Raw genomic sequence first — 16824 nt, 5'->3', positions numbered from 1 at the left:
ACTAGAGATGGCCTCTTGAGAGAGCTGACTAGCCGGGTTCGAATCCATGTAAAACCACAAAATGTTCCTTACACTTTAAATTGTGGGCGCGCTATAAGAGCGACATTCAATTCCTTAGCAGGTAGGGTGCTGTTGATTGCCTACTTTCCCTATCCCCCGATGGAACAGCGGTAAGTTTAAGGACTTACAACACAACTACCTAGGTTCAATGTTTTGCGGTTGACACAGCAAATAGTCTAATGTGGCTTTGCTCTCAAGCAAACAAAATGGCTACTTTCCCTCAAAATTAGAAATAGTGGCAGAGAGCTTAGGAGCTTTTCCATAAGTTTAAAGTGCATATAGTAACTAGAACATTAAAAAAAACCGAAGGAATCGCAAGAAAAAAAACAGTCATTTCTACCTTTCATCAATTAATATCAAAAGAAAAATATGTCAAAAACAAAAGGAACTACGAGGAACACATTACTACGTTTTAAAGCAATATTTGATCAAAATCAGATACACATAATCTTTAGCGTATAAAATGAAGATGAAGTTGACGAGTTTCGGAATCTGGCGATACAAGTCTTGGATTGAGTTCGATTATTATTTTTTTGATTTATATCAATTAATTCTCACAATCTCCAGTGAAACTAGTTTTCAGTTTATAACTATTAATAGTTAATTCAGGTTAACATGATCAGTTATAGAATACCTGGCGATATAAGTATTAAGCGAAGATGATAAGTACAGTTAAAATTGATTTCATTCAGTTATTTTCTTAAAAAATCACCAAATCTTTGTCCGTATGAGACTTCTTATTGAAGTGAATTGTTTATTTGTATTATTTGTTTTTACAATCAACATTACCTTCTGCAATGCATATAGCGATCCCACTATTCCCGGTGTTTAAAGGCCTAATATATTTGTCAGTTTACAACAATATACATTTCCCTCAAGTAGATAAGAAACGGCTCATGAAACCTCGGGTTCACGGGTCCATTTGTGACCTTAGTTGGATATATAATAATCACCATTCTCTATCGGTTCGCGACTTCCTGAAAGTTTCGTGATTAATTATTACTTTATAGCAATTAGTCACAGATTCAGATTGATATATGGTAATGTATTGTTTTCTTGAGGTACAAGTCTGGAATGAAACTCATTTATTCATTGTTACTTATGAGCTGGCAAATTTTACTCAATAGAACATGCAACAAATCAGTCTTTGGTTAGTATACTCATTGGAGTTCGGCGATAAGACAAGTTTTTACATAGATCGGTCTTCCTTTCAAACGGAGATGTGGCAATCCCTGATTCATTGTTTAAGTTTGTGGGTTAATTAACATTTCATAACAGCCAATATATTTTATAATAGACATGCTACAACCCATGAAGCGTTTCTTTTGGAATATCATGGTTATTTAACATTCCGAAGCTGTCTGCTTTGCTTTAACTGTAACAGTTAAAATACTTTGCTGTAAATTAGTTGTTAATTATCATTTCACAGGCGGACACATGACAATCCCAGAAGCCCTGGCAGTAAGAGTTCTCGTTGGAGTTTGGTGGTTGGCTGTTATAGTGATTCTTGGTTGTTACAGCGGAACCTTAACGTCCTTCATGATGTATCCAGGATATAAGAAGTCGTTAGATGATATCTTTATGTTAGTTGACGCCGTGGAAAAAGGATATTACACATGGGGCACTGTTAAGGGATCGTCCTGTATGACGGAATTTGAAGTAAGATAAAGTATCCATCACAAAACTTCAGAATTAAGTATTATTTCACGTTAATTATTTGAGTTAATTTACTAAATCATTTTATTTATTTTTAAATATTTCCATTCTTACATTATACTTTCTTATTTTAGCATTTAAGTTGTTTTGGTGAATGAAAGCAAATTCTGGAACAGAATTAGTAAGTTTATTCACTTATTAGGATAGCATAGTGCATGTTTTTGTTAGGAGGCATATTGGGGAAGACAAATGTGCAACAAAGGATTTAAAAACAAACACCACCCCGAAAAATCCTCTATCGATGTTTCTGATTCCCCTAGTTTTCTACAGATGTGCGTTTAAGAAAATGATGCTCATCAAAACTAATTATTGCAATTAGCAAATTACACGTGAATAAGTATTGACGTAACAATGTTGAAAACGAAAAGGCGTACTTTATATTTAAAAATGTTAAATATATTGTTTATGCAAAACAATGTTGTTTTGAACTGAAACGAAACGAACATTTAAATAAATATTCTTACTTGATAAATAATTAGCTCATGTTCCTTTACAGAAACCAAATAGTCCTAAAACACTTAAAATTAATAAATACTGAAAAACAATTTAAGGGCAATACCCTTATTATAACTTTTATTGAAGAATAAGCTAATATGATACAAAACATAACCGTGTACGCTTGAAATCCTCCTATAATTTGAGAAAACTTTGTTTGCTTTTGTGTTCTCTAACTCCTCCTAGGTTACTGCATACAGACCTATTATATATAGCTTAATAAACTAGGAATAATTCGGGATGTGTCAAGAAGAAGTTATTTTTATTTTAAAATGCATAGATTTCATAGCTCCAGTGAGAAACATTACTTATACTCATAGCTGGTCAAACATTAATTCTACAATTGCATTTCGTTTTCAAATCCCATCAACCATTTGAAAGATTTCTTCTTCACACATTGTTTATAGATACTCTCAAGATAGACACCCTTATATTAAGTGAAATGTTTTGAAGTCGAAAGTTATTTATTGCTTTATGATTTAAAAATACTGAAAAAGAAAATACAATAAAATAACCAAGCCCGGTCAAAATCAATAATTGTATTTTCCATACTTACAGTCTTTATATTGCCACTGACATATTTCGGGAAAAAAAAATCATAAACGTGCATCGTATGGGTACATCTGCTAGTATAATAGAAATTTAGCTTACTTCTGTCAGGATGCTTACCAACCGGTACCAACATGACCCTTGGTTACCATCTAATCATGAATGATGTAATATTGCACATGATTAATTCATAGCTTTGCAAGTGACAAAGTATTTACTGAAACTAAAAAAAATTAAATACTAGTTTTCTTTGTTGATGGTTAGCAAAATGGAGTCTCGTGAGTTTGTAATAATTGGAGGTAGAAATTTATTCATATGAATAATTATATTTTATGGTAAAATATTTTTTCTGGGTCACAGAAAACACATAGTGAGCTGTTGAAAAAGCTTGCTGACAATACGAAACAAAGACTCATCGTTAGCAACGTGAGCGAAGGAGTGCAAGAAGTAAAACATCAAAATTATGGGTTCTTCTACAACGAATTAAATATGTTGTTTGAAATGCCAGCCAATCACAAAAAGTATTACGTCATGTCTGCCGATTATATAAGAATGGATTTCATGGCCTTGGCTTTCCAGAAAAACTTTTTATACCAGGAACTATTTAATTCATTGTAAGTACTGCGTTACTCTAAATACATTTTATAATTATCATCGTTTGCATTTTAATACAAGTCAATGAAGTTACTTTTATTAGAACAATCGACCATGTTTTCCTCTCTCCTCAGAAATTTATAGGTAACTTGTGTCTTAAAATCAAAATTTTAAGTTGAGATAAACGCCCAAAAATATACATTTTTCTAACATACCATTCATTTGTTCGAGGTAAAAATTCTGAAATTCCAAAACAATGTACTTGTCCTAAGAAACGATTAATACAGGAAAGATGGAAGACTGATTATCAGACAACCTGTTCCTTTCAGCTTCCCATTGTTTATGAATCGTTCAAATATAAAGGTTTATACGATCCTATTTATATATGTAAACAACAGATATGTTTCTTTCTATGGTAACTTCGAAACAATTATAATATGTTATGACGTAATCACTGAATTCATCATAATTACATATTTAAATCCAGATTTTGTTAGTTTGTGTTTACCCGCAAATCTACACATATTGCGGGTATCGAAACCCGATTTTTAATATGTAATTAACTCTCGAGTATAAGCATTAACAAAACTCGCTGAAGCTCAACATCCAAAATGAAGAGAGTTTTAATACACAATAATATTTTTGACAGAATTTACATTTAATTAGTATCTTTCACGTTTTAGGTGTACTTTGTCGTCGAACTTTTTTCTCGATCTCTGTATCCTGTTGATTTTTCTCAACGAAAGTGAATTAATATAGAACACTTAATGGATTTTAATTTCCGAATTTGTTAAGAACTGTAGAACTTCAGTTTAACTAACTTTGTGTGTGTATGTGTGTTTAGCATCCGACGGGCTGTCAAAGCTGGGCTTGTCCAGAAGTGGATGAATGACATTACTTTTTACCACTTCTACAAGATTGACAAGAATACTACGACGCCATTTTCAGATAACGAAAGACCTCTCAACTTAACAGACTTACAGGGTGCTTTCTACATCCTTGGATTTGGCTCATTTTTATCCGCCATTTGTTTAGTTGTAGAATGGCTTTTTTGGTAAGAAGAAAATACATAGAAATATTTAGTAAATTTTGTAACTTAGATCTATATTGAATCTTTTACATATTCTTTAGTACAGGTTCCTCTTAAACACATATAAATTTAAGGTGTTGTTCTAAGAAGAATAGTACTTTCGACAAATAAAAAAGGAATTACTGCAATCTATAAATGTCCCAACAGATTGGAGCACTTTTGAAGGCAATCTCTTCTTCATCAGGATGAAAGACAAAAGTACGTTACGATAAAGAATCGTTAGACAGAGTTATCGGGAGATAAAATGACCACACAATTTTGCCCCATTTACTCTATCTATTCCTGTTGAAGAAGGGAGCACCGATCGAAAGTTATATTCATGAGACGAGAAATAAACTGTGTATTATTTTATGTTCTTTAAATATAAAGTATAGGGAATATAGAGAATGCTTCAAATAATGGGTCGAGAAATATGATGTTCAAGTAAACTAGACAAAATGTTTCTAGTGAATCTTACATCTTAACATTACACAAAAATACAAACACTAAACGATTCTTTACTCGGCATTATCAGGAGTCAGTAACACATTTCAAAAAAACGACCTCTTCATTTTCATTAGGAGTTTCAAATGAATGGACAAATTTTCGAACGTCATTTATTGAATTACTGTAGTCACTACAGTTCTGTAGCACTATCATACTAATATAAAACAGTATGTAAGTCTAAAAAAAATCATATAATTGCAAATAGTAGTTCAAGCTGAAACATATGTGTGAGAATTGGAGTAGGGTTTATTTTTGTAGTGTTACTATGTGATATGCCAAATTAATTAATAGGATATAAAAGCATTTCATTATTAATGATTCTTATTATTATTAGGGCCAGAAAACTATCCCTTTCTTAAGTAACCACAAACTTCTGTTTTAATTATTAGACCATATTATGAAACGGTTATTTATCTGCATATCGCAATGGGGCATTTAGGCATAACGTTATAACTTATACCTTAAAAGACAAAGCTTAATTAAAAGTTAACAATCATTTTGTAGGAAATAATTACTAAAAGTAAAGGATACTTTTAACAGTGGATATGAAGAAAGTATTTGACATGGGACGGTTCAACACAGCTGGGTTTCTTCGTTAAGACAAAGCGCATTAGGGAAGACTCATCCTTGAAACGTCCCCCTCCCCCCATCTATGTGAATCTGTTAATAACGGCAACGAAAATGATACTAGTTTCAATAAGGAGGACGTTGCCCCCCTCTGTTCGGGTACTGATTTAAATTAGAGTAGTTTAATAACCAAATGTTAGACATTTGAGTTAAGACTGATTCAATAATGAACTTCAAATCTCCTAACTTTGTTTCGTTTCGAGAATTACAAGGCTAATAAAATAAGTATCCCAACCTTTATGCTTTCATAAGCTTCTTAAGCTAACTTATAGGAACTATTTTGTAATGATGATACTGGTAAGCCAAAGTCGTTTATGACTTTTAGAAATAGATAACTTGGGTAAAATCTGTACATATAAACGTATGCACTTATAAATTGGTTAATATTTATAATTATAATTAATACACATCAAATTATATATTAAAGAAATGTAAAACTAAATCTAGTTAATGAAACGTTTGGACTAAATAAGTCTAACATCAGTAGCAAATATAAAGAATAATATTGTCACATCACGTTAGGTATAACTTTAATCTCACAATTAGGCCTAGCTGTAATGCAATGTGAAATTAGAATTAGATACTATAACTATATTTAAAAAAACATTGTCCTAATAGAATGTACTTGCTTTTATTAAAACGAAAAGCAAAAGTTTAAGTGGATTCGTAAAAGTTCGTTAGACATATATTAGATTAACTGCATTATATCTTGGATTGTACATAATGTTATATAGTAACTTTGTTCCTCTGATGTTTAAATGTATTTTCGCAGTGATTTAAAAACTGAGGTACGATGTGACGCAATAATAAAAAGTAGAAGTATATATTGACCAGCTCTAAACAGTAGCATTATATTTGTAAATCGTTTGAACAGGCGACGCTTTTTGTGTGTTGTGGATTTTAATAAAGTCCGTGATTGTTAATGAAGAACATTGTCTAATTTTCTTTAATAATGTTTTTTATTTCGTTTCAAACATACATGTTTTTATCATATTCAATTAATGTTTGAGTTATTTTCAAAGATAGGCAAAATGGAAAACATCATTTTAACCAAATTATCATACATCAATTGTTTCAAGTTTAACATTTACCATTCATAGACAGTTTGAAGAATGTCACCATATATTGTATAATGAAATATAATAGTGTATAAATAAGTGAATTTCTGCAATACTTGCATGCACAGTACGTTCTTTTGTTTAGTTAGTGTGTGTTGTAAAGGAAAGCTGAAGTGTTAAAATAGGAATATTCTATGATATTGAAGTTGACATACATATAGTATGAAGTATTCAGTTGTGCATTGATGTTAAAATGATGTTAATTATGCATATTAAAGGAATAAAATAAGATATATTGAAGAAAAGGTGCATTTTCTCGGTTACTAACACCATTTAAACATTTTAAAGAGTGTTACAAAGGTGTATTTAGTATGCTAAAAAGATTTTCTTGCTTTAAAACATATTATGTTTTTACATTAAATGACGGTGTTATTTTTTAAATCTTGAAATATTTTGAAACCTACACTTTGGTTTTAAGATACTGATCAACTGTAAATATTAGGAAGTTTTTGAATAAATTTACAAAACGTATTCCTTTCCCACACTACTTGCTTTCAAGTAGAACATAGTACTCTTTAAGAATTTTGGAAAGTCTTTATCTAATGATTAAAGTTATTTTGTAACATTATTTATGACCCATTTTAAAGAGTTATACTTTTCCTTAAAACATTCGTGATATTATTACATTCCTTTTGAAGAAAACATGCTTAATTGTAACAATGTAAGCATAGCGTAAACAGGGCTTGTATTGGAAATTGTTGGTCTACAAAAGTTTGTTTGTAATTATGCACAAAGCTACACAATGGGCTATCTGTGCTCTGCCCACAACGAGTATCGAAACCCGGTTTCTAGCGTTGTAAGTCCGCAGACATACCGCTGTGTCACTTGGGGGGGTCTTATATAAGTAAGCATTTTTATATACTTTAAGAAATCCATAAAAAAACTACAAAGTTGATTAACTTAAATACCTTTTGGAATAATCTCATTAACTCTAAAGCGATATATTTCTTCTCTTGTGTTTTCTTATATACTGTGGTGTTTCTTTAATTAGATTTGATGAAAATAAAATTTTCAATCTAACAAAAAATTTTAACTGACTGATTTTAACTTAATAGTGCAATAAAAAATGCCTAAAAGTCCATATAGGGTGCTTAAGTAATAATTCTAATCATCTTTGTTCAAAATTCACAAGACAACTCTCAACATTTCGTTTTATAAGAGGAACAAAGTTCAGAAGTACCATTGCTTTTCTGTAATATTCAAAACATAATATAGCTCTAACAAATAAACATGGCACTATGGAAGAAATCATTGAGCACGTTTTAAGTGCTATTATACTAAATAATTTCATTTTCAAAATATGTTTATAAAATTCTAGAAGAGTGGTAGTTTATTGTAAATATAAATGAATATGGTCAAGTAAGAAACTTGTATCATTAATTTCTTCTTTAAAATATAATATTTTTAGAAAATTTTCTTCCTGTATTTCTATAGCTTTCAGTGACGCTATCCTTCTAACTAGATTCAGTATGCACTTATGAAGATATATGATTAAAGCAAATAAAATATCACAATCAAGCCTCGTTGTATGTAAGTTATTTATTTGAAACATTTATACCACAGAATTATAGCAGATTTGTTTATTAAATAATAGTTTTGCAGGATATTGAACTTTTCGCACACCTTTTTTTTCCCCTATTATTACAATTCTCAGCGTCAAAACAAACACACATGTAAAAGTTATGCTATTTATATCTATCTACTCGTTCTTACAGAATCTTGAAAAGCTAATTTATTTTTATTTTCATTTGCACCTAGTTATATATCTAAAAGAACAATGTGTGTCAGTCAATCTGTGCGTGTATGTGTGTTTGCTCACATGGAAAACCCAATATTTCTATTGAATAATTGTACAGCGGTACTTTTACATTTATACGAATACAAAAATACGACGTTTATAACATTAAATTTAAGGACAGTAACATAAACAAACATGCAAGGAAACGTGCTAAGCTATTTTTTGTTTTACCATTCCGTCGCTTATCAATAACACATTACCATTACATCTCAATACATATTCCAACAGGCGCCTAAAAATTGACAGTTAAACCGTAAGTTTAAATATGCTTCGTACACAAAACACGAGTGTCCCTGCCATATAATCTACTGCACTTAGCCTTAATAGTAACTGTCACAACTTCATTTATTTTTGATGCTCTACAGCTAACAAATTACGCGACAGAAAATAATTGCAGTTTTCGGATGATATTCAAATGCTATTTATACACATATCCACAAAAAAAGAATTACAAAGAACACATGACGACAATTGATTTTTATACTCCTTGATACAGTAATTTTAAAAGTTCGATATTTTATAAGTATTATTCGTTTTTACCTATATTAATACAAGTGTCTAAAAATCAACAATTAGGCTTAACGTTTAAATACGCTTCGTACGTGAAGCACGAGTTTATCCGAAACGGAAATAAAATATTACACCATTTTCGTTAAAAGCAGTAGTGGACCTGACGCTTTACTATTACTTTAGGGCAGTATTTTCCAAACTTTAAATAGCGGCACCCCCCTAATTCAGCAAAGTTTCCATTGCGCCCCCTTTTACATTAAAAATAATTTTCGCAAGTGATAACAGCAAAATTAATATATTTCTTGACTATTTTTATATTTTTTTAATGAAAAGGTACTTGTAAGGAGTGAGTAAATGCGAGAAGAGAAAAAAAAAGCATTGAGAGCAAGGTGATAGTTTTATTAGGGTATCGTCGTCTCCAACTCTTCTGTTCCTCCCGTTATTATTTTTGGGTTCTCCCGCCAAAAGCTCTCCCCTTCAGCCACCAATACGCGCCCCTAAGATGGGGCGCGCCCCATAGTTTGGCAAACACTGCTTTAGGGGAAATAAAAAAAAGAGTTGATATCATTATGGAAGAAAAAAGAAAAACATCTGAAATAACGACAAACGAAAACACGTGATTTTTACACTTCTTGATAGCATAATGTGAAACATTCACTATTTTACAAGTATCATATGATTTCAACTACTTCATTACAGAGCCTAAAAATCGACAATTAGGCCTAAAGTTTTTGGTTGTAGTGGACCCGACGCTCTGCTAATACTTTAGGGGAGAGTAAAAAAAGAAAAGGGAAATATAAGTGAAGTAACGAAAAACGAAGACAATTGATTTTAACACTTCTTGATATAATAATTTCTAAAAATCATTATTGTATAACGTTTGTTTATCAACAGTTCGATCAAGAAAACGAATCTCAACATATTAGTCAAAGATGGTGATTATCAAGAAATACAAGGTGTTTCTACAAAAAAAAATGTTTCTATAAAGATATATTTCGTTTATAGTCATTCCACTTCTTTACTTTAAATCTAAATACAAGAACTCCATATTCTGCTTACTATTATTTTGTCTCGTTCATGTCTGATTGCATAATACAATAACAACAGCATTATTTAAGGGAGTTTTCTGTTTAAAACATATACTTTTCTCATATATATATATATATATATAGTATTATACTTAATAATGCTGCATATATGAAACGTTTCTTTGGGCTTTGGCTCATATGGCACAGCACACGTTTTGTATGCGAGTGGTCGAGGATTCATTCCCATCTATATCCATTTTTTATTTTCTTTGCAAAACAATGTTTCAGTAGTTAATAAATTTTCGTACATACATCGTAAGCGAAGCACGAGTTTATCCTCTATTATTATTTGAAAGTAAACTTATGTTTGTTTTTTATATTATGATAACCATACTTTTGACAAACATATATATTAAACAATTGTCTATTCAATTTTTTTCATTAAAAAGGGGTAGTAACATTCAGAAATCAGTGGAATCCGATCCATGCTTCTAAGCAGGAAAGCATCTTTAGCCAGTTCCTTATAACTATTGCCTAATTGCCTTAAATTAAATTAAACAAAAAAAAAACATTTTTTTTTGCATTAAACGGCTCATGCACCGGAAACCTGAATGTTCACTATGGGTTAAAACTTAAGATTATATACTTTTCAATTACTAAAACTAAAAGTCTTCACTCATAAGCTCCAAGTGAAACACGTGACTGTTCTGTTTCATGAAACGACACTTTATGTAATAATATTTTATCCAAGTGACACGGTGAAATATTTCTTAAGGAATGTCAATTTTCTTTGTTTCTGTTTTTTTTTTTAAGATATTCTCGCACAGCTACACGAGGGCTATCTACACTAACCGTTCATATTTTTTAACTGATAGAGTAGAGGGAAGGGCAAACACTATCCACTAATAGCTCTTATGGTACTCTAATCGAATAGTGGGATTTGATTGTCACTCTTATAGTACACCCACAGCCGAAAGTGCGATTTTTCTGCAACGGACGTGAACCATGTACACTCAGATCCACAGTCCTGTTCGGTAACCACTAGGCCACGCATGATAGCGCATGACTTGGCCACAATAAAAGTTTTCTTCTGGTAGTATCTGATTGCACAATATTATTAAACTAGTCACTCGTCTTTCTTTTTTTTTTTTTTAATGAAATGAAGTTAAACTGAAAACAAATATTACAAGTGTGGCATTGACGTAATAATCAGACAATACTTAACTTTAAAACCACTAAGGCTCTTCCCTGATTGTATATGATTCGCATATGATAGAGAAAAAATTATTTTTACAATCTAGTTTATTTACGTCTTGTCTTTTTGAAAACCATATTATTCAGTATATTAATATTTGTGATGGTGGAATTACTTCTAAAGATGTTTACCTTGTGAGAATGTCGACATTGGTATGCTTGTTTGTTGTTGTTTTTTGCCACTAAAAGTTTAGTTTCTTTACATAAAAAAACTACAGAAAATTACTAGTTTCCAGTAGATACACTAGATGACGCTAAGGAGTATATCTTACTCTACATCGTGGTTTGTTGTTAAACACAAAGCTTGTTTGTTTGTATTTAAGCACAAAGCTACACAATGGGCTATCTGTGCTGTGCCCACCACGGGTATCGAAACCCGGATTCTAACGTTGTAAGTCCGCAGACATATCGCTGTGCTACTGGGGGGCAAACACAAAGCTACACAATGGGTTATCTATGTACTGTCCACAGTGGGTATCGAAACCCGATGTTTAGCGCTATATGCCCTCAGACTTACCGCTGAGCCACCAGGTAGATGTATATCATGGAAATAGTAAATAGTGTAAGCCCCAAATGCATGAAGCATTATTAATACACCTGTAGATATAATCATGGTTTGCGATAATGAGATTCTGTTTCCTAAAATCAATGCTTTGGTGACTAATAACGTAAAACCTGGATACATAAGATCCAAAAGGACCGAAAACTAGAAAGTAGAGGTTGAAAAGTAACAATAGTGTAGGGGATAGGTCTTCCTAAAAATTGAACTTACATATATGTTTAAATAGTTAATATAATGTGCACTATATAAGTCACTAAAACAAGCATACTTAATCAAGTAATTTTACTTGTACAATAAAGTCTAGAGTTAAGTAAGGAAAAGAAAGCTAATCTGAATAAAATGGAATAGTTTTCTCAATAGGAATGTGTATGTTAAAATTATTAAAGAAATAAGTTTATATCACTGTAAATCGATAAATAGTTTTCACCTAATGGCCATTTTACCATCTTACAATAATACTACAAATGTGTGAATATTTGGGGTTCACATTTCACAGGAGTAAATTAGTAATTAAGGCTTAGCGTAAGCCTTAGCAAAAAGTCTAAAGGAATTGTTTGAGTACAGGCTAACTCAATCTGTGAAAAGATACATGTGTAGATGGATAGTAATCAATGTAAGTATAGACATATATGTATAACAAAATATTTTACATTTTGATTACAATGTTCTCCACCACGAAAATTCCGAATGAGACTCCGTATCCAATCAAATGAAAACAAAAAAAGCACTTTGTGTATTATTTAGTGTTTAAAATGTTGCGTCTTGGTTCTAAGATGGTCTTTTTTGTCCAATATGTGCAAAACATTTTCTTTTCATTTGTTAATCAAACCACCATAAACCATTCTTTGGAGTCTACAGAACAATAATTTAGTAAGTTCATTACATAATACAATCACTAGGGATTTAATAATTTGGTGAATATATATAACCTGATGAAATACAAAAGTCCATCATTCTTTTAAAATATTTTATTCTTTAAAATATTCGATGGAATATTCTGTCATACATGATTTTGAGTAGAATAAATTAGTACTTTTTTAGTCAAATGAACCTAGAACAAAACAATTAACTTAATATTCTGACATACATTTTCTTCTTAAACATGGAGGAAAACTTTTTTAAAAAATAAATAAAAGATATGTGTTGAGGATATGCATTGATAAAAACTAGATAATATTATTTTCTCGGTTTACTATAGCATCATTTGGCGAAGCGAAAATCAGTGTATTGGAATACTTTAATTCTGATATAAAAAATAGGGCTAGCACACAGAAACACGAACATAAGGTGCAATAGCCAACTATTCAAAAACGTTCGAGTTTGAGTGTTTTTCTGAAATACATTAAGGTATTTACAAATGCCGTTGGAATCACTGTACAAAAATATCTTCTGATACTGCAGTATACAGAGTAATACATTATTAAATAGCGTTCACAATTAAAAAATGCATGTTCGAAAATAATAACTGAATTCAAAAATATTTCGAACTCTTTGTTGTTAAAACTCGATGCTAATTTGGCTATTGAAGAGAAGACTGGTCTACGCATATTTTAATATTTTTGCCCCACTGGTTCGACGGTAAGTCTGAATGCTGACAACGCTAAAAACTGGATTTTGATACTTGTGGTAGGCACAACATAGATAGCCCATTGTGTAGCTTTGTGCTTTAAAACAAATTACCTAATCTTGTTATTTCTGTTGTTCAAATTACTCTTTTAAACTCCTTTTTTTTTAATGTTGATGTGACATATTTGTTAGTCACCATTAATGACCTCAATGTGTTCCAAGGCGCAGAAGACTCATAGTATAGACGCTTGCATATTTAATCCTGCGTTAGTTAAATTCACATTATAAACGTATATTCATTTCAAAATCTTGTCAATTCTGAAATCATTATCCCAAAGCCTGGTTAGGACCACTTATCTGCATTATCATCTCATATTGCATTGTGGTATTGAATAATCCAATCTAAAATACTATTTCTACTAAAGAATAAATCAAGATATGTCGATTAATCTTGCAGCTTAGGAACATTCACTTATACCGATATCAGAATAAAACATTTTAAATGTGCAAAAACAGTCAAGTTAAGATAAAGGGGTCAGTCGTTTAAAGATAGGATATCGAAAAGAGAGCCAAATTATATAAAAAGGAAAAACTCTGTCAAGACGTAAAAATGAGTAAGTTCAAGAATATAAAATTGGGAAAACTAGGCTGTCTTTTTATTATAACTGGAACAAGCAATATCATGAGTACAAAAAAGGGGCCAAGTTTCGACTTTATACATATATATATAAAGCAGGTTTCTTGTCTTGTTTAATATTTGTAGATGTAGGGAAACAGAAATTATAGCTCTGGTTCTCTTTTTCTGTTAAAGTGGCTTGTCTGGTGACATAGAAAATCTTAGCGGAGTAAAAATTGTAATATTGTTCTGAAGAAAGCTAATCATTGGTTATAGTTTCCTTAGTGTTGTTCAAAACTTATGTTTTGCTGTCATTAGTATCATAATGTAGCCATCTGCAAGTATAAAAATACAGCCTTATACATATAGATATTTAGAATGTAATTTCGTTTTACTGTGACATTTTGATATTATAAACGAAAGTTACTTTCCCTTGTTACTTTTGTGGTCAAACCCAACTTATAATATGTGAAACCTTCTGATAGCTTATTTTTAAGCCTAATTTTATTAATTAATAGACTAAGATAAGAATAGCATATTGACGTGATGATATTTCGTTTGGTATTTCTATTTTCATTTGTACTTTTTTGTGTATTTGCGATTCCATATTTTATTGTTCTTTTATATTTAGAAATTTTGCTGAAACCTCAATACGTGATGTGTACAATCTAAACCTAGCCTCAGAATTAGAGAACTGAAAAACAGTCCACGATTTCTCAAGCTACTGATTCGTTTTGTTCTGCAGTGTCTACTTCGAGTTTGCACACATTGATGACCATAACACCTGGTTGCATTGGTTGTAACTGACTTTCCAGTAGAATTGTCTATATAGATCTACAAAGTGTCATCACTCTCCAAAATCAAGACACGTCACTATTTGTAGTCTTTGGTGACAAGAATATGGTTAGAATGTCCTTGGAAGATGAAATACACCATTCAGAGCTGTGCTATATTAAATCGGAACACCAGTTTCATTATAACACAATTGAAGATCCTGATGCAACTAATAGCCTTCGTGAATGAAGAAATGGACAGCCAAACTTTCCAGAGGCTTTCTGGATGCTCGTGATCGTGCAGAAGAGCCTAATGACATATGATATAATAATAAAAAATCACATTAATGATCAAAAGTGGGAACTACAACTTTTTGTGAATTTTGGAACCATCAAAATATAAGTAGCCTATTTTATGTGCTTCCCTCATCCATTTATAGTGATTTAATGCCTGGTAAAGGAGGAACTGGGATGTTTTATGTACAATATTAGGAAATTTATGAACATCAAACGTTGTTTCTGAACTCAGAGACAACAGTATCTGATGATGAACCTTAATAGTGAGATGTATATACATTCATTAAATACTGCTAAAATCAGTTTGCCACATCAAGGGAGAACAAAGCGTATCCAACTTTCTAATAGACATAGATGAAGAATATGGTTTTTTTCAGTTACATGTTTGTAAGACTTTGGGGTTTATAGCATATTTCTGTTCAACCTATTCGCAACAACAACAAAAAAGACAGTGTACGCGATGCTTTTATTTCCATTTTTGTAAATAATATTTTCCAGTTGATAGAACTGAAATATTTATAAAGCCTAATTATCCAAGGACAGGAGCCCTATCGTCTAAACTCAATGATCCTTGAACTAGTTCAGTTGCCATATAATTCAAATAAGGTTAGATCACGTAGAAGAATGTAGCATGCCCTACATTGTATTGTGGTCGCAATAACCTATGCATTGCTGTGTAAATTTATAAAATACGTACCTTATTGTGTATAAATTATTAACTTTTAAAGAAGCTAATTTTGGATTATGTTGTATTATGGGATGATTGAAGGAGTCCAAACTAGACAGAAGAGCCGTTTCTTGGCTATAAAACTCTCACCTAAGATCCACAGAGACATGCAGGATTTTTCAGTTCAGCCATTAAACAAGGAAGTTGGATTGCAGCCTAGAACCTCTCGAGCTCCTGACCAGGCTTTCTCTTCTGGAGAGTTTCTGACTGCTGTTCACCACAGAAATGTAAGTTATGAACATCATGAGACTAAGTAGGTATGTAACTACAAGACTCCCCAAACCATTGTTTAATTTCCTTATTGATGATAACTTGTAGAGAATTAGAGCTGTCATTTTATGAAAACAAATCTTCTATGAGCTGAAGCTACAAGCTGTTAGATATGGTGACATGTATCTTACAGAGAGACGAAAGACTTTCCAAACAGTAGTGAGCCTCTCAGAGAAGAGACGTGGCTATGTAGGCTTAATATCAAGTAGACAATCAGAAGATGTTAATGACACTTCAATCTGACAGTCAGGAGTGAGATATGTGTACTCTCATGAATGCTGGATCCTCCGGGTACTGTAAGGAACAGGTGGTTTATGATAATAAAACCTTAGGGGGAATTTCTTTAGAATCTCCACTAGTTCCAACATTAACATATAATTTTAATGTGTTTTATGAAAAACTCTAGTCAGAGTAAATTTAAATTAATTTTAAATTTATTTCTTAAAGTAGAAATGTAGATAACACAGGTGCAGGGCTAAAATGCCTCTACACGGTAGCTGTTGTTGTATGTAACCTGTACAAACACTGAAAATATATATGTTCAGCCAATGCTTGAACACAACTTACATTACTTTCAGTGTTTGAATTATAACAAATACCACTTCAAACATTTACGGTAAATATCATTAAAACAGATATGTTTCGGAGGTGAATGAAAAGTGCGTAATTATTTTCTTGCCACCCATTA

The 16824-nt window shown here is 31.6% G+C and overlaps 1 protein-coding gene across 1 annotated transcript; it reads left to right on the top strand.

Moving 5' to 3' along the window:
• The first annotated feature begins 1493 nt into the window (after positions 1 to 1493).
• LOC111085505 (ionotropic receptor 21a-like) lies at positions 1494 to 8055 on the top strand. The gene is made up of 3 exons (XM_022384396.1): positions 1494 to 1719; positions 3181 to 3434; positions 4259 to 8055. The coding sequence occupies exons 1-3, from the start codon at positions 1498 to 1500 to the stop codon at positions 4470 to 4472; spliced, it is 690 nt and encodes a 229-aa protein (XP_022240104.1). The 5' UTR covers positions 1494 to 1497; the 3' UTR covers positions 4473 to 8055.
• The last annotated feature ends 8769 nt before the right edge of the window (positions 8056 to 16824 follow it).

Source organism: Limulus polyphemus, unplaced genomic scaffold, assembly GCF_000517525.1.
Source record: "Limulus polyphemus unplaced genomic scaffold, Limulus_polyphemus-2.1.2 Scaffold434, whole genome shotgun sequence".
NCBI classification, from domain to species: domain Eukaryota; kingdom Metazoa; phylum Arthropoda; class Merostomata; order Xiphosura; family Limulidae; genus Limulus; species Limulus polyphemus.
Note: the sequence above shows the minus strand (reverse complement) of the source record. Positions and strands in the feature narration are given on the sequence as shown.

What these genes read in the sequence shown, in the direction of transcription:
- LOC111085505 (XM_022384396.1), top strand. Translation starts at nt 1,498, where the DNA reads ATGACAATCCCAGAAGCCCTGGCAGTAAGAGTTCTCGTTGGAGTTTGG. An exon ending in CCTGTATGACGGAATTTGAA is followed by an intron (nt 1,720 to 3,180) that starts GTAAGATAAAGT and finishes TCTGGGTCACAG; the next exon opens with AAAACACATAGTGAGCTGTT. An exon ending in CAGGAACTATTTAATTCATT is followed by an intron (nt 3,435 to 4,258) that starts GTAAGTACTGCG and finishes ATGTGTGTTTAG; the next exon opens with CATCCGACGGGCTGTCAAAG.